This window comes from Zophobas morio, unplaced genomic scaffold (genome assembly GCF_036711695.1).
Source record: "Zophobas morio isolate AGI-343-1 ecotype UQ-CSIRO unplaced genomic scaffold, CSIRO_AGI_Zmor_V1 ptg000277l, whole genome shotgun sequence".
Taxonomy (NCBI): domain Eukaryota; kingdom Metazoa; phylum Arthropoda; class Insecta; order Coleoptera; family Tenebrionidae; genus Zophobas; species Zophobas morio.
In genome coordinates, this window is record NW_026972381.1 from 336,208 (window position 1) to 359,085 (window position 22,878).

Below are 22,878 nucleotides of genomic sequence, written 5' to 3' on the forward strand. Positions count from 1 at the left end.
CTAATGGTATACGGCTACACCTGCAGAATAATGGCCGAATTAAAATTGTCGCAGCTTATAACCTCCAGATATCACTCTACATCAGATAGATCTGGATATACTGAAGGTGAACCTTAGCTGTACGCAGTCACATTAAAATAGTAAACGATATGATCCAAATCGCTTGATGACTGAACCGCACATAATAAAACCAACGTTTTGAGGTCAAAGAACCTAACACTTACCGACTTTAATTTACAAGAGATGCCCTTAGCATAGCGATACTCAAAAAAACACTTTTCATGTTTGACTCTCCGTTCTGCACGAACTTTCTATCGACCACAACCTATTTTGCTCGTATAAAAACGGTTTTTAAATATTCATATCGTTTGCCTAAGAAATTTACCAACTGGAATTTCTTTAAAAATGATAATTTACCGACATGTAGATATCCCAATTTCAGAGACAAATAAATTCTACTATTTTACATCTTGAGGAAGTAATAGTTACCTCACTGTCAAATTTTACAACAGAGAAGCGTTTCTCGCTTTCCATATAACTATTTCAAATAGCATAAAATATCTCCTGAAAAGAAGAAAATTGTCGAGAAAAAATACATGCTTAATTTATACCCCCCCTCCTCCCCCAGGTAGAGTAGTTTTAACAAATGCAGCAATACATTAAAAAAGATTCTCAGATTTTTATAATGATCTATGGGATCCTTCAATAAGCTCATTAAATACCTCTGTTTATTCCCTCTAATAAAGGAGATACAACTGAAGTTCGCCAACAAATTATAAGTCCGCCATCCTGTTTTTAAAAACGGATGGAAAGCCTCTTTTTGCTGCAAAGAAAAATTATGACAGTTAACTTTTATAAGCTTGACTTGGAGCAAGTAGGAATGGTTCACGAGGGTGTCGCTTTATTTAAAAAAGGCTAAGGAACCCCATTTCAGCACCACCTCTACTTTATACGCTTACAACAAAGTGACTTGGGAAAATTACCAACATCAATAACTCTCTTTGGTACAATTCTTCTTTTCCGGACCGCTAAAAACTTGTAGAAGTTGTTTCCCAAAGTATAGCAAAAAATGCCAATTAGTTGATGAATATTGCCCTATCAGTCTTTAGTCGTGCCTGCGGAAAGTGGCAGAATCCACAGAGATCACAGAAAATCGTTTTTGAAATAGAAATAATTAACGATAATCAATTCAGCTTCCGACAGAAACACTTTACTAATCAAAAGCTTTTAAAGTTTCATGTGCACGTAACTGAAGCCTTTTATGATAAAAATTAAACAGTAGCCGTATTTCTTAATGTTGAAAAGGCTTTTGATAAGGTATGGGTAGTTGTACAAATTGATCCAATTAAATATTCTTATTTCGTTAAGAAATCTTTTGTACCCGTTTCCCCTCCATCGGAAGTTTTATAGCCAAACTCATTCCATTAAGACAAACTGCCGGAGTCCCACAAATTTCGTAATTGTCCCTTTACTTCTTATAAGGTAAATTCGATATACCCAAAGTAAGCACAGTTTCTATTGCTTAATATGCCGACGACCTCGTCATTTTTTATTGCAATTCTATGTCGAACCTTTAGCCACCCGGCGGAATCAAAATAATTTACCCATCCTTGAAGCTTAATTTCAACAATTAAAAAAATATATAAACCCATCAAAAGCAGCGCCTTTTCTAAAGGCTACAAAGAAACTCCGCATTTGGAAACTAACTTTATTTGGCCAATTATACCGTGGAAGATTCCTACCAAGTACCTGTCTGTTATAAGTAGATAATTAAATTTGAAAGTTTATGTGGGCTATGGCACAAAATAAGCAAATGACGCTAAGACAAGTTTGTATTACCTTCTCTGCTGCTCAAGCAGGCTTTCATTACCTAACAAACTTCTCCTTTAAATGGCTTGTATACGAGGACCTCATCTAACCTAAGTGACCGAGGTATGATGAAGCTTATTAAGTACAAAAACTATATATCATGATTGATTAATTTCACTAGCCCAGAGAGGCTCCTCAACGCAGGTCACCTCGCAACGCGATAGTAAAAAGAGATCTCTTGAACAGCATCCCTGGCTAGCTTATATTCATAATCTCACAACTTAGACCTCACCAGTTATATGCACTTACTAACTAACTATGCTTTAATATCCTGGGTTTATTCTCAGTGGAAAAACTTGAAAAGTACATTATTCTAAAATGGTTGCTTGCGAATAATTATAAATGCTCCTTGGTTCTTTAGCAATAGTTAGCTACATAGAGACTGTCCACTGGAACGTACAAGACACCCTTTTAATAAGCCGCGCACATTAATCGGAAATTGCTGGTTGAAGCGCTAAACTACGGTCCCAGATAATATACTAAATAATAAAGATATATCCGTGACTTTCTTTTGTTTTTTTTGGTAATTTATAAACCACCCACCTATTAATTCGGAGGGAAGATAGATTTTAAACAGCTGAGGGTTTTGTGATCACTCATGTAGAATGTTAACTTTAGAAAAAAAAATTAATAAAAATAACTCTGCGTTATTTCTTCTTTTTTTTTATTTTAATTTAACATTTTATTTATAATTAAATTTAATTTATATTTGTTCTCTGCTTATCCACATTTTATTTTTTATTAATTTATTAAAATATAACCAAATATACATGCACAGGAAGGGTATTATTATTTGTAAAAGTATAAACATGGTCTGGTTTGTTGAGGAAAAGATCCCAGTCCATAAGTTATAACGCAGAGAGCCATTTTTAGGAAATTTTTATGATTATTATTTAGATTATGTCATTGCTTAGTTGTTAGTGTATAATAAAGGTTCAATAAACGGCAGTCGTATTAATTTTTTTTCAGTGCTTTTTTTATTTTAGTTCAAGTCTGTAAGTCTCCACTGTACATATACATTTTTTTTAAATTAATTTTTAAAGGCTTAAAGGTTTAAATATCCCGACATGATTACTAGTTAATGACTTACAAGCTTAGGGATTTCCAATAATAATTTTTTCAAAACAGCATAGTTAATTATTTTTCATCGATTTCAAATCCTTTTAAAATTTTAAGTTAATGTCGATGCCTTTTTCTATGGAAACCACGCTAAGTAGCTTGTTAAACTCTTCAAAACTCATATAATGATAACAACTTCAAGTGTATTTACTACCTCTCACCTTAAGGAACTAATTACTAAACGTAGACAACTGAAAAGAAAAGATAAAAACGGACTCCAATGTGATAAGTTAGCCTTTAACAAAACAGGTTATGCGAAACGTGAATTAAATTGCTTTTTACAACACAATATTTAGAAATGTAGCTACGAGCTTTCAACTCGTCCAATAATTTGAAATGGGAAATGATAAAAATATTGAAAATCACGCAAAAATGACTTATGTTATCCTTGAGAGAAATTTCTTATTCCTATCAAAAAAAAATAAATATTTTTACAGAAACTTCATCTCCTAACTGCATACCCCACTATTTTTTTAGTACTACAAAGGAATAGTACGTTCGTAACCAAATGTTATCTTAATTTCGAAAAGATGAGCTACCCCCTGCTTCTCGAGTGACTACGAATAAAAAGTAGGTTTACCCTGTCATTATATTTAATATTTGAAAAAGTAAGGAACCTGATAATGTATCGAATCTGGTGCTAACAATTTTTTCCGGTGGCATTTATGGGGCCTCTTAAAATTAAAAAATTCTATTGTCTATTAGGGTAACTTTTCTACAAGATGGAAAAAATCAGTTCTTTCTGTACCAAAAATAAACCATTCCAGCAGCTATGCTAAAGTCTACTAACCAAGTAGTTCTAAAGCCGTAATTCTCCAACTTCCAAAATTGGCAGTTCTGTAAATCTAGTTTCTCCACACTATTTAGGACGCTCCACATCAAACAGAAGCTTTTAAGTACAAGGTATTAACAGTTATAATTTTCTTAGATATTAAAAGGCAAAAAAGGACATATTGATTAAATGCAAAATGCCAGAACCTCTTATACTCTAAGTTGTATTAAGTTTCTTAACGATAGGCCATTAGTTGTATGGTATAAAAAGGTTTGTCCGCCCTTAAGATTCTTGAAGTTGAAGTGCCTTTGGCTCTTCCTTACCACCTCTATTATTTTTCTTACATACATGTGATGTTCCCTCTCTTCCCCACAAGGTTTTCTTAGCTATGTATACTGCGACGCTGTCGTATATATCAGATCGAAATCATTGCGTTGGCTATTGCATATGTGCCAGTATACCATTAAATACTTAAAAACTGCTTTGCTGAGTAAAAAATTACTAAACCCTCTTAACTACCATGTGATAAAGCGCACGTTAGGATATTATAAATTTATTTTGTTAGCTGCCACTTCAGAAAGCGGACCTTATTCAGGGCGTAGGTTTACTCAAGACGAGCTGTTCTTAAGAAACCTGTAACTATACATAGTAAGGACACACTGTAGGTCAGAGATATACATAATAAAGTAAATTACTGTTTACTACAATTAAAATTAAGAAATCGCCACTCGAAAATAGCGAGCATCTGCAAAACTTATAAGCAGATAAGTTGGTGGCAAACAGGGGAACCCTAACAGCGTAGCAGTAGAAAAAGTTCCTGAAGTCACGCTGTAGATGCTGTATGGTAGTGGTTTTTACAGTTAAATTCGTGGCTGTTGCGCACTGAGGTTTGTGAGATCCTTAATGATTGACGTAGATGCGAATTTGTTGCATGGAGATCTTTTCGAAAGTTTAGAAGAACATGTTAGAGAAGCCAAGTTATTAGGCGTTTTACATTTTATAGTACCTGGTCTATTACTTTTTAAGCTTTTTTTAATTTTATTCAGTTGATACCAGGGTGTTATTTTTTATTTAAACTTTTATCTAAAAAGTTAGGTTATGATATCTGTTCTAGTCGTCGATCCATAAAGCTTTCAAAACGGTACGTTGGCACAGTCTTTCCTACTGTTGGCATTCACCCGTTTAATGCGGATCCTAAATTATTATCCACCGATCTTAAGTATATAGCCTACAAGTCATTATTTCACTGCAACTAACATATTTTTTTCATTTGAAATTTAACTATTCCCAGCTGTTATAATAAACCATTTGTGACCCTAATGCGAGAGACCGAATTACAATTAAATAACATAATTCTTACTGAACCGGTCAAAGGGATCGGAGAAACAGGTTTTTACATTGCAATAGCTTCATTAATAATTAAGCACAAGGAATTTTACGTCATCCTTAACAGGCTTAGATTATTCTTCGGGGTTTCCCGATAAAAAGTTTCAACTCCCTCTTTTTGAACTCCATATAACCCAAGGTTTTATAGAATTTTGCAGCATGAAAATAGGTAATACTTTTTTATAGCGATAAAACACAAGTTGCCCCTCTTCATCCACGAACGCCTTGCTTTCACCGATTGCGCAAAAACGCTTTTTTCTTGCTTGAAAAAGTTAAGAAGGGCTTTTAATGACGAGACACTTTGCCTCCCTCCTACTTTAATTCACTGTTTTACGGGGACGAGCGAAGAATTGAAGCAGTATATATCATACGGATTTTATGTCAGTATTTCTGGTTTCATTAAAAGAACTAAAGCGGGTATATTATTATTATCAAAATCTTTAAGACTTTCAGGTAGGCTGTTGATTTTGCTTGTCTAGTTATATAAATTAATAATTTTATAGCTTCTTCGTAAGAACTCACCCATCCTTATTCGACCTAAGCTTTATAGTAAAAAGACTATTTTTATCAATTTTTGTCTATTCATATTTTTTCTTGATTTCTAAACTAGTTTAGAACGGTACTTCTACTTGTAGGTATATTTTACTGCTATCTCTTAGTAGTTAACAAGCATGATTTGAGAACTATTGCTAACACGCTTTTTTATAAACACACACTACTAAAAACTTTGTGCTTTGGGGTCATAGCAAAGTGCTCAGTGACACTAACTTCGATTTTACTTCCCTTGTGAAAAGTCGGTGCAGGTTAGTAAGAAAACTGATTTACTGTTGCTCTTATGGTTTTCGGTTCATAGTGGTATCCATGTTTAATTATGCGAAGAAGTTATTGGTATTCATCGCCCTTTTTAAAAAATTACCAGTGGAAAGACTACTGCACGGCTATAAAGTTATTTCAGAACTTTTCAGTTAAAAAGACAATAAAGGAAATAAAGGAAAGGGGGTGAAACGTTGTCCAAAGCCCTTTAATTCAGTTGTTGGTTATGAAAAACTTCGTGGGTGGGCGCCCTGCACATCTTGCTTAGTTAAAAACCTGTCGGACCTAATATCAAGCAGGGAGTTGAGATGTTGCTTGACCTGCACCGCTTATTCTTTACGCCATATAATTCTAAACGTAGACAAAGTAAAACTATCTTTCCGTGGCAGTAGCTTTGTATTTGTGTTAAGTAAGCGTACTACTTTTAAAAATATCTAGCCCAACTAAGATAATCGATTATTAAACAGGCGAAGAGCTACGCCGAGCCTTGAAAAAGGGGCTTGTTCCTCTCGATAAACTGATGATCGAAACCGACGCTCCCTATATGGGTAAGAAGCCCACCGCTCTTACTTGAATATTCTCGTTGATTCCTTTTAAGGCTTTGCTGGCTGCCGAAGTGATTTACGTTATCTGGAAGGCATAGGTGCTGAAAAGCAATATCCTAACGTCCCTGCCGCACTGTTGAAAGTGGTGAGCGCCCTCGCAGAAAGCCTAAGTATACCTGTTGTCCGCTTACTTATCGGTTGTCTTAACTTTAACACAAAGATCTTCCGGTTAAAGAAGTCATGGCGCACACCACCGCCAATGCTAAAAAGTTTTTCAATATTGCATGAAAATTTGGGATATAATAAAGCAAAGCATCTTATTTTTAATTATTTAGTATGGAATCATGAGTAAGTTTTAATATAAACAGTTAATAAACTGTACTTTCGCTACTACCGTGGCACTCCGCCCGCACGGCCCTTTCGTGCTGCCTGCTGCGAGACGTCGTCTTGGCACTTCGGATTTTTGACCGTTTCGTCCACCGTCAAGACCACGCAGGCCGCTTCAGCAGCAGCTTTTAAAACGTTTATCTTCATAACGGCGGGCTCCCAAACGAAACGTTGATAGTTGTCAGCGATTCCCTCAGTAGTAATATCGATGCCGTACCAAAGGCCGCCTGGTGGGAAGTGTGCAAAGTAAAGCCACGTTAAACAAAATAATATACCGTTGTGATGCTTGTTCCTCAGTAAGTTAAGGATATTAGTGCTATCAAAGCCGGCGTTCTCGCAAAGTTGTCGCGGAATGGCTTCAAGGGCCTTCGCATATGCTGCAATCAACATCTGCGATTTTCCTGCAACTGTTCTCGAATACTCTCGAAGGTACCGGCTCAGCTCCATCTGCACCGGAATATCAGTTAGTCAGTTTAAGAGAAGCCCAATGAGAGGAGTGGAGAGGCGGGTCACCTCGATTGCGCCGCCGCCAGCCACCACCGCCTCGTTCTTTAGGGTTCTCCTCACTACCATGATGGCGTCGTGCAGGGACCGCTCTGTCTCCGCAATAAATTGGTCTGCCCCGCCTCTCAGAATGAGCGTGCATGTTTGCGTCTGGGGGCAGTCACTAAATATATTGAACCGCTCACCACCAATCTTTAACCCCGGAAGAAGCGGATCTCAAAGTTATGCAGTGTAAAAGGGAAAGAAGTAATAGGACCTGAATTTCTTCAAACAATCCACAACGGCCGAGACTAGGACCGAGATTACCCACAGATGTCTGGACAGAGCCTGCAACAGCACCTGTGACGAGGCACCAATAATCCTTTGCAGTCAGTAATACCGCTGCAAGCCTTCGCCGTTCGCCTCATATCGTCGTCGGGGATTCGACCGGCGCAGAAAACGTCGCGATCGGCAAAGAACTGAGTAGCTACGTCTCCGATAGGTAACTTTGAAAGAACAACTTTGGCACCTAATTATAAAAATAAAGAGTAACAGTAGCACCTAATGGATAAAGAAAAGCAAGTATAGAAAACCGGATTCAACAATTCTTTGAAGCTTCTGGTAAAGAATGGTCCACTCGGCATCGACAATTCTTTGATATTCCTTTGAAAGAAGGTGAGACTACAGACGCACAGAACAAGGAAAGAACCCCAACCTCCACATTGTCTACACGAATTTCGGCATTATCGCGCTCGGCTTTTAATTCAAGCTCGATGTTCAACAAGCAAACCAACGGATTGTCATACTTTTTGGGAGCCATTTCGAATCCTAGAGGAGAGCGCGGGTTAGGGGAAGTCTAGGGCCTCGCACTTACAACTTATACAAAGCAGGCGAGTAAGTAGAAAAACCTGCATAGGAAAAAGCTTTTTTGAAGGCGACCCCTCGAACCAGAAAAGAACTCTACAACAGAAAAAACAAAATATAATTTTATTCAAGTAAAAAATAGAGGCGAACCTCGAAAGAACCACCGGGAACTTTCTTGATGCCGATCATATCCAGGGGAAGATCAGCATTCAGAACAGAGACGGCATTCACGACAAGCTTTGAAAAGAATTCTTTGTGCGTACTAATAAGTTTGGAGGACATGGACGTAAAGGCCACCTTCTCAAGAAGCGCTCTTTTTTCTCTGAAAAAAATATGGGTATCCAAAAAATATATATATAAAAAATTACGTGGGATCCTTGAAAGAGTGTTTTACAGCAACTTCGTCGATCCGATTTAAAGCCTATAATCGTAAAAAAAGTTAATCATTGTACTCAGCAAAAAATCGGCTATCTTAAGCTCCTTAAACCTCAGAACTTATTAACAATTTCTCCTCAAATTTATCAATTAAAAAAATTATTTAGGAGAGATTCCCATTACGGACACATCATACTGGAATTGTAATAACAAGCACACACTAAAAAAAAGTAACAAGACTAACCAACTGAGTGGCAAGCCGAAAAGAGCGCACAATGACTTGAGGATGTACAGCTTCCTCGATAAATGGTTTACATTCTTTCAAAAAAGCTCCTGCTAGCAGTACAACACTGGTGGTCCCATCTCCAATTTCTGTTAAAAAATTTCACGGAAGCAAGAAAAAGAAGTAAATAGTACATATTATAAACTTTTCATGTTAAAAAAAATTAAAATTTAAACTTTAATAATAAAAAAACCAGCATCCTGAGATTTTGCGATGTCAACGAGGACATGACCCGCCGGATGGACAACATCTAGTAACTTCATGATGGTAGCCCCGTCATTTGAGATAGTTACCTTACCTAGTCATAGCGTTACAAGAATAAAAAGGAAAAAATATTTAGTCATATATAAAAAACCTTTTCCATCCACAATGAGCTTATCCATCCCCCTAGGGCCTAAAGTGGTTCTAATGGTGTCTACAAGTGCTTCACAAGCATTTATGTTTGATATAAGCTGCGCTTTTCCTTGTGAAGTGTCTGTTCCCTCTTTCAAAAGAATGATAGGAGGGCGCTAAAAGTAAAACATAACTTAGAAAAAACGAACTGAAGATGTATTTAACTTACCAAAGCATACCCCATACTTCTTGAGATAGTCTGCAAAAAAAAGGATGTGCCGCTCGCCACAGCTTTAAAATAAATAGTCCCTTTTTGCTAAGCACGAGACTGCAAACCCATTTGTAAGTGCGGGTATGAATTATAAGAAATAGCGCTAGGAAGACGACGATACTTTCTTGCTACTTATCTTTAATGTTTTTTATCTTTCACACTTTTATATGGAATACATTGTTAATTGTTGTTTAAGTTTAATTTTTTTTTTTATATTGGTCAATATTTTATGATTATTTATGAAATAAAATTGAATATTTGTATACTTTAAAACTTAGCTATCGACTCCTTGCTGGTATTATTATACTACTGACTAAAGTTGGCACTAAGTAAACTATAATAATAATACAATGATATATATTAATTGCTTTGAAAACTAAAGTTATATATATTTATCTTTACTATTATGTACGTTCTTCCCCTCAGTGCAAGTAATATATATTTTTGAGTAATATTGTTCGGCAAGTAATCCTTGAAATTTTAAAAACCATTAAATAGTAAATAGACTATTACCTTATTTTTGTTATATAGTTAAAATGAAAAAAGGTCTTGAGATAAGCAATTAAAATGTTACTTTAATAAAGTTGGCTTTCTTTTAGGTTTTTATTTTGCAAAATATGCTAAATGGTTTGGTTTACCTATACTCAAACTTTATGATTAAGCTTTCTGATTCTTTAAGCAATACTGTTAGGCAAATGTGCACAAATATTCGAAAAGAAAATAGAGGTTGGGTAGTGCGAAATTGCATTCTACGGCCTCCACTGCTATAATATGGAAATTTTTAATTTAGCTTAAAGAAACTTTGTGTTTATCCATATTTTTTTAAAAGCTATATAGTTTAAGAGCTTTCTAGGTTTAGTTTAACGACACACTGAATTGAAGGTATGCCGATTTACGCACAGGTTAAATATAGTTATTTAAGTCTGATAAGGGTTAGCACTAGAATAGGTACGAGTATTTGATGAAAGCAGAGCCCGAACACGCCATTAAAATTGTATTTTATAAAATTGCCTACCAGTGTGGTCCCCCTTATTATTTGCGTATTTTTTTTTAACATTAATAAAAAAAAATTTTTGTTCCAAGTTTGTTACAAGTAAGGTGGATTTTTATCCAACTGTTAATAATGAAAACTTTGATTAATAGAGTAGTTTATACAAAATTTTCCTATTATAAATATTTATCTTTGGAGAGTATCATTAAATAGTAATCGGAGAACGTAATTTTATTGTAGGAAAAATCTTTGGAGCTTTTCACTTTGACTCGCTACCCTTATCCACAATTTATAGATGTTACTCCCGCGGTTAGCCTTTTCTCCTTGTATAGCATGTAATCTTAATGTTGCCGCCCATATCATTTTGTTGTACCACTTTGTTGTACATTCCACCAGGAATTTTTTGTAGGGACGTTTGTACAACCAAGAAAACGGAAGTTGGCACCGTAGGGATTCGAACCCGCGACTCTGAGAAGGCGCGATAATGCTCTAACCACTGAGCTACGGTGACATCTCGCATCTTCGGTCGATAAGTTGCATATAAAACTTTTGTTATATTCACTCCAAGATATTTTGCCTCAGAATACCAAGAAAGATCAGAACCATGTGTCAACAAAATTGACAGGTGGTTTTATTTCTTTTAGAGATGAAAATAAGTTTCTACTATCATACCACTCATTGACCTAATTGACTTAAGTATTAAGGCGTGCGCAAAGTAACGGAGATTTAAAAATGGACAACAAGGTCATATCATTTGCAAAAAGTGCAGCGCTTGTCTTTGATGGCTAAAAGGCCTTTCATTTAAATTAAAAAACATAAAGGAGACAGCAAGGAGCGTTGAAGTACTCTATTCATTTTATGCGCGCTACATAGATACTCGTTTTATTTGATAATAAATTGGAAAACTTTCAATAAGCTTTATTATAGCCAGGGTCTTCTCAAGGTCAAGAAATACGTGGCCCGATGCTTTTTTAGGTTGAAGCTTTTAGTAACTTCACCAACTATACGTAGTATTTGCAGTGTCGTATGTCCCTAAACACATACTGCCAAGGAGTTAGCACATTTTTTTTGAAGTACAAATTCTAAGTCTCAGCAAAATAACTTTTTCATAAATTTTGCCCTAGTATGACAACAGACTAACGGATGACAAATTGCATGGAATCTGAGGAGTACATTTAAGAAGCAGCGCTACCATGGCGGTTTCCCATAATCTGGAAAACACCCCAAATTGAGAGCCCCATTATTTATACTGCACCAATTAAGGACTTTTTAATTACTTTAAAACTTCGTTTCCCAAACAGGCTGTTTCCTTGTATAGTACATAATATATCTTTTTTTTTATTATTTTTGAAGTTTAAGGGGAGCGATAGTGGGGATGCCTAATTTACTACTCAATTATCCATCAAAGCATTTTAAAAATAGTTAGGTAGTTTACCCCCCCCCCCCCCCCCCTGGTTATATTTATTGTAAACCGCACAACTTTTTCGCTTTAACAACTAATGCTTTAACTATGCTGTACACAAACGCTTTTATTCTATTCTGAAGTTATGTAAAATTTCTACGACTTTGGTATTTATAAACTCAATTATAGTTTACATTCAAGTTCATGAGGGTTATGTAATTTAAATTACCTCTAAACATAGGTATTAAGGATATAACTAATTTATTTGGGACGGAGAAAAAAAGGAAGAGCATTCTAATCTAGTGTATCTAGTGTCTTATAAAGGAAGGGTATTATATTTTTAGGAAAGTAAAAGAAGTAATATACAATCTGGGACAGGAAACAACACGTGCGAAGACGTGCGGAGTCTCGTGGTTAATCAGAGTTAACTTCACAACTTCTAGTAACACGGACAAAAAAGGAAAAAAGAGAACGGAAGGAGTTTTATTACGGCAATCAAGCCGTTTATAGACCTTTACACGAGGTTGAAGGAATATTACCATTTATGTTATTCATTTAGACTAAATGTATTTGAATAACATGTTTAATTCGGTTTTGTTTAAAAGAGGTGTCAGAGTCGATAATTGTCATATTTTTTTTCCCATAAAATAAATATTTGGTTTACATAGTCCCTGCCAAAAAGTTTAAAATCGCGTTTATTTTGAAGATACTAGTTTTGATGTTTTAATTGGTTTAGTTTTGTTTGGTGTATCTGTAGGTCGTTTGTGTATATTTCGTCATATATTCTTCGTGCACTTCCACTATTTAACTTAGTGACCAAAGTATAATAAATATTAAACGCAAGAAGAAAGGCCAACGCACAACCACTTGATTAATTTTTCTTTTTTTAACTGGGCCCTTAGCTAGCTTATATACATAGTGTTTACTAACTAGTTGCAAAGCACGTAATTATGTAACCCCTGAAGTAGGCTAACACCTCTGATAAATTAAAGATAAAGCTACAGGAAATTTTTAATATTATTCTAATTATTGTATCCCTCTATCCAGGTTTATAAATATTATTAAGTATATGACTATACTACGTAAATAAATATTTACCTACCAGTACCTATAGTCCTGTAATTAACACGTGGTTTACGGACTTGGCAGGCCGGTTCCTTTTTAAAATGGCTGACGATAGTTCCTGATTTTAAACGTTACCTTGCAACACTTGGCAAATTGGACTATCGAATAATATTGCAAATTTCCAAACAGAAAGTCATATTTATTAACAAAGATATAATGCTCAAATTAAGTAAATAAAGAAATATAGATACACATGCATATGGTAAATTCTAGAGTTAGCACAACGTAACAAAGCAAAACACATCCGAATTTTTACTTTTACAAAAGATAGATAAAAAGAAGTAGATTGCCCAGGATCACTACATGTACACGAGGCACAAAGAAGGACTATATTAAGTAAAAGACTGATAGTAACGGCAAATTCTTTGCCATCTTCACGCTAACTCGAAAAAGGTGTATCTAACGGGGCAACCTCGGAATGAAACTTATAAAACCTAGTTTGAGTATAAGTTTGGCATAGATGCGGAAAGTTGATTTGACTTTTAATTCAACAGAGAGCTCGTAAAACTAAAGTGACAAAAGCATTAATGTTAGTTGATAAACTCGATGTACATTTTAGGAATATAGCCAAATACTTATACTTATTTGCTTTATAGGCATTGCTCTACCATCGCGTGTAATTTTTGGCTTAAAAATGTTATTGTTAATGACGACAGAGTTCGTACAAGAGGAAGGGGTTGTTAGAGTTTCTTCTTTAAGTGATTTAATTAGTGAAAGAATGAGCTATCTTGCTTAATTTGGGTCAGAGAGGAGTTCTTTTTGGGCTAATAGTAAAAAGTGGTTCTGTAGAATTTCTTTACAAAAATAATTTCTTTATTTATCAACTCCAACATAATTTCGAAGCATAAGTCATGTCAGTCAGCGCAAAGGGATGGCAATCGTTATTTTTAGTGTCTAAAGAATTTATATACTACTTATTGTTAAAAACAAGAACATAGTTTAAGCAAGACAAGGACTAGAATAACAAATTAGGCCCGACAGATAAAAAACGTTAAAATTCACTCCCGCTCACAGCTGTCTTTTGACTCTGAAAGCTCATATGTCTAATAAAATAAAAGGATTCCAAAAAAAAATTGTTCGCGATAAAGAGCTAAGAGAGCGTAACTTCTTGTTCTCCATGGCATTTTTAAGGCGTTCTCTATTTATTCATGCGCAGAAACTGCTGCCTTTAAAGATATTTTTTTTCAACTTATAGGATACACAGGTAATCGTGAAGAATGCTGTTACGCCTAAAGTATAAGCGCACATGTAGCGACAGCATCACAGTATGTACCACAACAGTAGACGACAAGTTACATGTCCAAGCGGAAATAGCGTACTTTAACACATCACAGCAAGTTTAAGCGCACTTATTGGCAAGAAGCACATTCTTTGCCAAAGAAGGGGTTAAAGTACTAAGTGTCTTAGTCTATGCTAAAATCATGCGCCATATTCTCGCAACGACCATTGTCGGCGATAACTAAGTATTTTTTCTTAAAGTTCCATAGGATTTCCGCCTTTAAGAAGAAAGAGAGGCAGAAGCATGATAAAATAGGTTTAACACTTTAATCCCATCATAGTGGGATTGAGGGTTGTCGTCGAAGCTGAGCAGTTTAGAGCAATGGCGCACAAACTCAAAGTCGTAGGTTCAATTCCCATTACCCGGTTTGTGTTACTCTATCTAAAGTATTCCATCCAACTCGGGCGGTGGAGGTGAATGTTATAAGCAGAATATTTACTAATGAAGTCGACCTATAGCTCGTGAGAGAAATGCGTTGCAGGGCCGAGGTTTGTAGACCAAAACTTCATGTATCAGCTATGTGTCACGGTTAGATACCGTAAAAATTTACAAATAGTTTAAAGTCTGACTATAGATCAACTAAATCAAAAAAGAAACAATGAAATTATATGAAAGAACTAAATGTTAGAACTAAATTTGGAACTAAAGCTCTACAGAAGGACAACAAAACTTAAGACGTTAAAAAAATGACACCGGAACCAGAAACTTTAGCAAGGTATAAAGTATTTTATTTTTTAAGTGCAAACCCAAAAGTCCTAAATTGGATAGGGCCACCTCAGATATTAAGAAATGTAAATCACAAATATGCAAACCAAGTACGCAAGCAAGGAGAGAGCGTGTAACGCCGAAATTATATTGTACTCGTAGAATATGATCTGGTCAAAAAAGCAATTCTCTCTAGGCTTGCTGGTTTACTACACTTGGTAGCAGTCTAACAAAGAGGAAGCCATGCAGTCCTTCCTTTCTTTTTATTAAAAGGACAGTTTTTACAAAATATTAAAAATTTGCTTTTTTGTATTTGATTTTTCTACTTATACTATTATTACCTCGATCGGTGTTGATAAGAGCTAAAAGTCTATTATTGATAAGGTTTTTATAGCTCGGTGTTATACCTTTTTCTTTAAGGGCCTTAGTTAATACCTGAATTCTGCTTATATATTGCATTAATTTTACTGGCCTAGCCTAATGTAGGCTTTAGATATTTATTTCAGCTAATAACCTAGTTATCATCGCCTGAAACTCGAAGTAATACTTAAAGATAGAAAAAATAATATTAGCTCTAGTAATATGTGTATGTCAACAAAGTAATTAATTAATAAGTAAAAAGAATTAGACACTCAAAATTGGCAAGGGTATTAAACGAGGGGAGAAGATCTTGTTACCTAATGGAAAGGCGACTGCGGGGTCGTTAAACAAATACTTAAATATTTTTTAAGCGTGAAATAGCTATGGTAGGTTAGCCAATACGGGCATACTCAATTAGAAAGCATGAATACATCAATCAATAATTGATGATAATATATGTATTTATAAAACATCGGACCAGCTGTAATAAAAGTCAATACTGTTACATATTATTTAATTTAATGACAGTCTTAAAAGTCTAATTTTCTAAATAAATTAAGCTATTCCCTTTAAAAATAAGTCAAAACTTAAATTATGAGAAGAGGGGTTGTTAAGAATGCTCTATAATAGGCTAGGCTGAGGTATCAAGAAATGTATCCAGAAATGTCAAATAATATAGATGAAGTACAAAAAATATACAATCTAGATTCAGTTAAAGTCTAAAAATTCTGTATTAGTTTATTTGATGGCTCTTAAGCTACCTATTTAGCAAATAAAAACATAAAAAAAGAAATAGTGCTGCATGAACCGTTTTAACTAAGCCTAAAGTAAATATATAAAAATTTAGGGTGATTTAAATGTAATTTACTGAGGTACCTTTATTGTTACGTCGGAGAATAGGCTTTATCTCACTAAGAGCAATAACGTTGAAAAAAAGACAAGTATAATTGGCTTTATGAGCGGATCATTTCTAACAAAAATAAGAACTGTATCATACCAAAACCCAATAACAAACTTGCTAAACTTAGAAACGTAACTGTTAGCAAAACCGATAGTCAAGAAAATGTAAATTTTTAATTTTACAAGTCTGAAGTTAAAAAAATAAAAGTTAAGTAAAATAAGTATAGATTACAATGCACTATAATTATTATGAAACTAAGTGTGTGTAATATCAATAAATTGAAGGACTTAAAACACCAATAGTTTAATCATAGTGAAAACCTTTTCCGGAGAAAACTAGCATCACTAAAACTTTCGAGTTAAAGAAAAAAAGGGAAAAAAAGTGTTTGCTATTTTGGTGCTACCCTTTAGTTTCCTATAATTCAGTCCCATAAATAACAATAATAGAAAAAATAGAACACATTAACAGGGTTCCTCCCTTCTTAATGAGGAGCTCATAACCGAGGAGACCTGGCTGGCAGTGGTGCTGGCGAGTATGTCCAGGCGGTCTCGAATCTTGTGCCTAAGGCCGCCTCTCTCAGTGGTGATTTTTAGCGCGGTTTTCCAACACACTAGACCGAATCGCGGAAGTCCGGGCTCGATATTTTCCGCTTTTTTTGTCCTTCGGGGCAGTCATTATAGCTCTCTAAAGAGCGTACACTGGTGGGCACTCGTGACCCAACCCCTGCAGAAGAGGGGGATTTAGGTTCAGCGGCTTAAGGTCTTAAAAAGGCCAGCCTAGTATCCCAGTGCTAGAAAAAAAAATAGAACACATTGGTATAGCGCGTGAACGCTCTATCCAATGAGCTAAAATGACAATCAACTCATCTGGTTGAAGATAAATTATCGACTTAGTTAAATTTTATATTATGTCAGCTGCAGTCTTTACGCCCGTTAACCAGGTAAGATTGACCAACGTTGCGGTAGTGAGGCTGAAGAAGGGTGGCAAACGTTTTGAATTGGCTTGTTACAAAAACAAAGTTATATCTTGGAGAAATAAAGTGTTATTAACTTTACTTTTTAGTCAATATTTTGGAATTCTATATATGCCGGTTACTTTAATGTAATTACCTCTACTATCATTTACAAAAGTGAAACAGACTTGGACGAGGTACTACAAACGCGTACAATATTTACAAACGTTAGTAAAGGTTTAAATATTTTATCTTTTCTACATTATTTCAAGCAAGAATTCACTCATTTAAAAAAGGAGAAGTGGCAAAAAAGGTTGATCTGGAAAAATGTTTTAAGACCTTCGAAGAACAGAGGATAATAGAAGAGGTGATTTTTGACACTTGTTTTTTATATTTATAAAGGTTATTTCTTATTTATGCCTTTTTTCAGTGCTAACATTTCGCCGCTACAGATTTTAAGGAAGGGAGTTTTGCAAGTCTCTGAAAAGGAGCGCCAAGCTGCATTAGAATCGTCTTTTAAGGAAATAGCTAGTGTATTATTAGATCTAGCACTTTAATTCATAACCTTATTGTTATTGTCTTAAGTTGGTTTCTAACCAAACTGTGGATCCTGGTTCAAAAAAGCCTTACCCTGTGACAGTTATAGAAAATGCCATGAAACAAGCGCACTTCTCTGTGAAACCGCAGAGGCCTGCTAAATTACAGGCTTTTTTAATCTTTAAAATCTTTAGATTTCTTGGTCACCGGTATTTGATTTATAGGCTTTGGAAGTCATTAAACTCTTAAAAGAGTCGATGCCCATTGAACGTGCTCAGGTGTGTCCATATTAAGCTGATAATTCTTTTTACACAGTTACAATTTTTTGACTTTTCTTTGTCTTATTTATAATTGGTACGTTATATATAATCAAGATAAGGATACAAATAAATTTTCCTGTCCAATTTAAGTTAGTTAAAGATCAGCTTGAAGCTCTAGTAGTTTTAACCGAGCATCTCGAAGTCAACTCGGAGGTGGAAATGGCAAGTTTACAATATACTTTAGTGATTTTCTATCTAAAGCATTTGGATACGATATACTAAGCCCGCTATTATTTTAATTGTCAAGAGTAACGGCGACGGCGGACGTAGGAGTGTGTGCATAACTTATAATTTTGTATAAAGTCGTGAGCCGTCATACAATATTATTAGCCTTTTTTATAAAGATATGCTTAATCGAGCCAGGAATGTGGAGAAAAGTGGAAATTTGTCTTCGGACAGCAACTAAAGGAGCTGGGATCCTTCAGATACTGTGCCTTCGATCCAATGAAAATGATGTTTTCGGCTAACCGCTCTTTAACACCCTTATGCGTAATAAAAGGTCCTTTAGCTTTCCTCGGTCTACAATTTAAAATTTAAACTTTTTTACGTAAGTTATACTCCAGTGTGGAGTCATGATTACGTGTATAAGTAGAGTTAAGGATCAAGCGTATTCAACAGCAAAGCGGGAATCGACGTATACTACGTCGGGAGCCTCCATGCCGTTAAAAGTGGAAGCCGCGGCGGTGGTGTAGGCCCCCATGTTAGGGAAAAGGATCCAATCTCCAACTTCCATTTCTGGCAACAGCGCATCTTTCAATATGCAGTCCATCGCATCGCAAGTGGGCCCCCAGATGCTGCATGACCGAAGCTCAGAGTGTTCTGGAAACTCAGAACCATATTGGTTGCAAAGCGGCACGGCCTTGACAGAGGCGTGATCGAATATTATGCAATTGAACGAACCATATACCCCATCTGTATATGCACAGTTAGCACATAACATACTTTTGATTTTAGAAAGACAACCATTTACGTAGTACATACATGAGGGGGGCGCCAACTTAGTCTTCTCTAAAGTTTGAACGTGGCTGTCTTCGTTATCAAGTTCTAAGGAATCTACTTCCAAAGAATCGCTTACCCTGCCTAAAAAAGAAGTATATCCTTATTAAACAAGTGATGAGGGTGGTTTAAACAAGTCTTACGTTGTACTGGATACAAGCAAGTTCTCTTAGCAATCACGTTAACAGCCAGAGAGTGTGAAGTGGTAACGAAGAATCGACCGGGCTCGGCGATTACAGATAAATCTTTGAACTTAACAAAGGGAAAGTACTTGTTTAAAGCCCGGTTTATAACTAAGGCAACTTGAGAGAAAGTAATAACTTCGTCTATTCCAGGAAAACCGCCCCCAAGATCCAGAACGCGTAAAGGCATACTAAGTTTTTCGGCTAGGTCAAAGACTAGCCTTGCTCGTGAGATTGCGTCGCCAAATGCTTTTGCACTAAAGCAACCGCTTCCTACGTGAAAACTTACACCTATAATTCTTAATTTCAGCTGCTTTGCAAGTTTAAAAAGTGGAGACAAGGCAGACGGGGGAGTTCCAAACTTAGAGCCAAGCTGGCATAGGGAATGCTCGTCGTTTGTAAGTATTCTAATAACCAAGTCAGCATCAGGAAATAATCGACTAATTTTTATAAGTTCATGGGCATTATCAAAAGTTATAATCTTCACATTTACCTCCCGGGCATATCGAATATAGGAGTCTTGTTTGCAGGGGTTGGCATATATAATATTCTCCGGTTTGACTCCCAGCTCTAATACCTTCTTAATTTCATTTTTCGAAGCACAATCAAAACCACAACCGAGGCTTATCATTGTTTTTAATATGAAAGAGTCAGAATTGCACTTCACGGCATAGTATGGCTTAACACGTGGCAGCTTTTCAAACCACAAAAAAACCTTATTATAAATCTCACTTATATCAACAACAAAAAAAGCATTTACATCCTTTTTTACGTGTTTTTCCGAAATAAATTTCAGCATAAAATCTTTAGAATTATAATGATGAGCAAAAAAATCTTTACGATCCGAAGTAGTGCCGTTGGGTATAAAAGTCCCTTCATCAGAGTGTATGTGCCCATTTATATCATTTATATTAATATTAGACTGTGTATAAACTTTAGGGTATAAGCACATGCTAATTAGAATAGCTTGAGCTCAAAACTAATATAATGCTTTATCCGTAGCTAATATTTGTAAAATTAGAAAAAAATACAAAGTTGAAAGCAAAAAAAAATTATCTTAATTTCCAACTCATAATAGTTAATTATTATAATCCACCAAAAATTATAAAAAATACCTTACAAAAATTATTTCGAGAATTCTGAAAACTTAAAATAGATTGAGGCTTTTTAGCTGAATAGTATATAAAAAAGAGTGGCTTTAATTTTATGAGAGTGTATAGGTGGCAAGAAGACAAATAACTAATTTTTTCAAAGAAAAAAAAAGTTATAGATTACGAATAATAATGGTAAAAGACAAGTAAATCAAAAACAAGAGAAAAACACCCTCTCCACTGACAGCAAAAACCTGTGCCAAGCAGGAGAGTAGAAAGCACACCCCCATGCTATCTTTTTAAGCGCCAGTCACGTGACCGAAAACGAGAAGAAAAAAGGGTCCTGGAAGAGAAATTGCGCACATATCCGACTTTTTTGCTGTTGCATTGAGAATATCTGTCCCAAATTATAAAAATCATTTTTGCCTGTTTCACTTTATAGTTTGATTTTGCAAATTCTGTCCCTTACGTAACTACTGGCGATTTAAGGAAGACTAAAAGATGAGATTATATAAAAGTCACGTGGAGGAGCAAACCCTTTTTAATTTTTCTTTAGTAAAGCTTGAGAGGGCAAGGTTCTTTACACGACCGTTAAAACCAGAAAAGAGGGTCGTGTTGGTGGAATCGAACCACGACATTGAGTTCGCGCTTCAAAATCGAGAACGAAGAAAACAGGAATTACTTTTGCCATGGCATTAAAGCCATATAAAAAACCTTTACAAAATACCGGTTTAAATGTATTTTTATTGGCTGTTCCATGTAAGAAGTAAAAGCCAGTACTTGCCATATTTGTAAAAACGATAGTAGTTAAATTAACCTGTTTACTCACACACGTGCTATAAATTAAACTGAAAAATAAAAGGTTTAAAACAAAAAATGCTTTATTAAAGGTGGAACAGCCGTCCACGCCCACTCTGGGGACCGAACCAAGAAAGCTTTTCCTCTTTCCTTTTTATTTACAAATGAATTGTGCAGATGTCGTAATATCGGGCATAGACCGCTTAACCTTACAAATAATTTTGGCGGGTCATCTCACAAAACTTCCTACATTTGTGTAAAAGGTATAACAAAAACTGTAATGTGCTCTTAAGGCCAACGCGGGGCCTCGAAAGAGTGAGCCTTTCCAGTGTTCGTCTTGAATCCAACGGTGGTTTGGATGCCTACAAAATATCATAAGAAACTGAAGTCGCATTTCGGAAAAAAGTCTTCAAGTCGTTTCAAACCTGGTCATCATGTAACGTATCGTTTCGCAAGAAGTAAGTGCGCCGGTCATTACTCGCAGGAGCTTGTTTTGCTGCGTCTAGAGGGGTGCAATCATCGGCGATTTACGTATGCCTAAGCAACAGATGAGTAGGCCATAACAGGGCGCATCGCATACTTTTTAAAGGCGCAGTTTATAGCGCAGGGAAATAGCGCTTTTAGCACACAGCAGCGGGTAGAGTGCGTGAATTGCTGCTTTGGCCTTAGCCGTAACGAACTCTACGTATTACTTCCAAGTTAGTCGCTTACCGATGATGACGCCCAAGCATTTGACCTGACAGCCCCATCAGATCTTAACATTTTCAGGGTTGGAGGCGGGGGTAGCTTGATGCATCTTTTATAGATGAGGATTGCTGTGCACTTCGATCTATTAGTATTTACTCTCCACTACCGACACCAGTTAGCAAATGTTCCTAAATAACTCTGTAGGTATTGCGTAACAATGAGTGACTCATTGGGGACGTTTAAACTGCAGTGTCAACAGTATAAAATGCAACACGGGTTTAAGGGTTCGCGGGAAGTGGAATCTCTCGCATATATATCGCGAAGAGTAGAGCGAGAGCGGAGAGCCTTGCGAAACACTAGCGATGAGCAGACGATACGGTGGCAGCGCGGCCACCTCTCTCATATGAAAGGTGTGTCCCCGTAAAAACGACGCAAAATTGCTGTAGAGGGCCAACGGAGTACCTAATGTGCGTAGTTTGCGCAGGAAACCCTCGTGCCATACGCGGTCAAAGGGTTTTTCAACACCGAGAAATACGAGCTTCGTGGATTACTTAAAGTCGAAGTTCCGAGTTGCCCACTCAACACAGCGCAAAAGTTGTAGTGTCGAGTGGCTAAAATTCAGAGAGCGCTTTGTGTTTCTACAAACTCTTTCAGTCTCTGTAGGGGAACTGCCTCCACAGTTTTGCCCGCCGCTGAAAGAAGGCTAATGGGGCAATATCTGCTGAATTCCACTAAAGCCCTCGGAGTTTTAGGTAACATCACGACAGTGACCATTTTCCATCGCGTTGGGAAAAAGTCAAGCGACATTGAAGAAGTTGCAAGACAGGAGAGATGATTAATCGCCACCGGCGGCAGTCTTTTAGCGTTTCGTTAGTAATACTGTGAGGCCGAATACTTTCCTTCGTGAAAGTGTAGTAACTATATCAATGATTAATCAGGCGATCTCGGTTTAATAAGCCCATCTACAATAATCTGGGGAACTTGCGGGTTTAGCCTTCGTCTTCAAAGGTTGCTGAAGTTAGAGATATACCGTGAGGCACTAGATGGTCGGC

The 22,878-nt window shown here is 36.1% G+C and overlaps 4 protein-coding genes across 5 annotated transcripts; 2 read left to right on the forward strand and 2 right to left on the reverse strand.

The window, feature by feature from the left end:
- The first annotated feature begins 4,699 nt into the window (after nucleotides 1-4,699).
- LOC135119681 (3'-5' ssDNA/RNA exonuclease TatD-like) lies at nucleotides 4,700-6,802 on the forward strand. Its single transcript, XM_064044083.1, has 8 exons — nucleotides 4,700-4,737; nucleotides 4,856-4,979; nucleotides 5,052-5,149; nucleotides 5,214-5,285; nucleotides 5,333-5,563; nucleotides 6,427-6,507; nucleotides 6,558-6,674; nucleotides 6,725-6,802. The coding sequence occupies exons 1-8, from the start codon at nucleotides 4,722-4,724 to the stop codon at nucleotides 6,790-6,792; spliced, it is 807 nt and encodes a 268-aa protein (XP_063900153.1). The 5' UTR covers nucleotides 4,700-4,721; the 3' UTR covers nucleotides 6,793-6,802.
- A 38-nt stretch (nucleotides 6,803-6,840) lies between these two features.
- Nucleotides 6,841-9,505, reverse strand: LOC135119633 (T-complex protein 1 subunit eta-like). 2 transcript variants are annotated; one of them, XM_064044027.1, is made up of 15 exons: nucleotides 9,459-9,505; nucleotides 9,252-9,405; nucleotides 9,090-9,194; nucleotides 8,858-8,985; nucleotides 8,607-8,659; nucleotides 8,536-8,560; nucleotides 8,389-8,475; nucleotides 8,283-8,334; nucleotides 8,090-8,202; nucleotides 7,968-8,037; nucleotides 7,775-7,903; nucleotides 7,652-7,722; nucleotides 7,405-7,587; nucleotides 7,167-7,338; nucleotides 6,841-7,118 (listed from the first exon to the last, which is right to left on the reverse strand). In XM_064044027.1, exons 1-15 carry the CDS (start codon nucleotides 9,471-9,473, stop codon nucleotides 6,895-6,897), a joined length of 1,581 nt encoding a protein of 526 aa, XP_063900097.1. In that variant the 5' UTR covers nucleotides 9,474-9,505; the 3' UTR covers nucleotides 6,841-6,894. The 2 variants fall into 2 exon arrangements, with proteins under 2 accessions (XP_063900097.1, XP_063900096.1); XM_064044026.1 differs by having other exon boundaries at nucleotides 8,389-8,560.
- Nucleotides 9,506-17,109: 7,604 nt separating this feature from the next.
- Nucleotides 17,110-18,583, forward strand: LOC135119649 (ribosome maturation protein SBDS-like). Its single transcript, XM_064044043.1, has 8 exons — nucleotides 17,110-17,304; nucleotides 17,394-17,452; nucleotides 17,512-17,582; nucleotides 17,668-17,748; nucleotides 17,801-17,920; nucleotides 17,977-18,030; nucleotides 18,127-18,234; nucleotides 18,417-18,583. Exons 1-8 carry the CDS (start codon nucleotides 17,171-17,173, stop codon nucleotides 18,537-18,539), a joined length of 750 nt encoding a protein of 249 aa, XP_063900113.1. The 5' UTR covers nucleotides 17,110-17,170; the 3' UTR covers nucleotides 18,540-18,583.
- On the reverse strand, nucleotides 18,510-19,878 carry LOC135119648 (ornithine decarboxylase-like). Its single transcript, XM_064044041.1, has 5 exons — nucleotides 19,744-19,878; nucleotides 19,212-19,657; nucleotides 19,036-19,152; nucleotides 18,653-18,984; nucleotides 18,510-18,591 (listed from the first exon to the last, which is right to left on the reverse strand). Exons 1-4 carry the CDS (start codon nucleotides 19,788-19,790, stop codon nucleotides 18,674-18,676), a joined length of 921 nt encoding a protein of 306 aa, XP_063900111.1. The 5' UTR covers nucleotides 19,791-19,878; the 3' UTR covers nucleotides 18,510-18,591; nucleotides 18,653-18,673.
- Nucleotides 19,879-22,878: the final 3,000 nt, after the last annotated feature.

What these genes read in the sequence shown, in the direction of transcription:
- LOC135119649 (XM_064044043.1), top strand. Translation starts at nt 17,171, where the DNA reads ATGTCAGCTGCAGTCTTTACGCCCGTTAACCAGGTAAGATTGACCAAC. An exon ending in ATATCTTGGAGAAATAAAGT is followed by an intron (nt 17,305 to 17,393) that starts GTTATTAACTTT and finishes CATTTACAAAAG; the next exon opens with TGAAACAGACTTGGACGAGG. An exon ending in TGCCCATTGAACGTGCTCAG is followed by an intron (nt 18,031 to 18,126) that starts GTGTGTCCATAT and finishes TATATAATCAAG; the next exon opens with ATAAGGATACAAATAAATTT.
- LOC135119681 (XM_064044083.1), top strand. An exon ending in CAAAGGGATCGGAGAAACAG is followed by an intron (nt 5,150 to 5,213) that starts GTTTTTACATTG and finishes CATCCTTAACAG; the next exon opens with GCTTAGATTATTCTTCGGGG. An exon ending in AACCGACGCTCCCTATATGG is followed by an intron (nt 6,508 to 6,557) that starts GTAAGAAGCCCA and finishes ATTCCTTTTAAG; the next exon opens with GCTTTGCTGGCTGCCGAAGT.
- LOC135119633 (XM_064044026.1), bottom strand. An exon ending in GCTCATTGTGGATGGAAAAG is followed by an intron (nt 9,195 to 9,251) that starts GTTTTTTATATA and finishes CGCTATGACTAG; the next exon opens with GTAAGGTAACTATCTCAAAT. An exon ending in TTCGGCTTGCCACTCAGTTG is followed by an intron (nt 8,660 to 8,857) that starts GTTAGTCTTGTT and finishes TTACGATTATAG; the next exon opens with GCTTTAAATCGGATCGACGA.
- LOC135119648 (XM_064044041.1), bottom strand. Translation starts at nt 19,790, where the DNA reads ATGCCAACCCCTGCAAACAAGACTCCTATATTCGATATGCCCGGGAG. An exon ending in TTGCTTGTATCCAGTACAAC is followed by an intron (nt 19,153 to 19,211) that starts GTAAGACTTGTT and finishes CTTCTTTTTTAG; the next exon opens with GCAGGGTAAGCGATTCTTTG. An exon ending in ATGTATGTACTACGTAAATG is followed by an intron (nt 18,985 to 19,035) that starts GTTGTCTTTCTA and finishes GTGCATATACAG; the next exon opens with ATGGGGTATATGGTTCGTTC.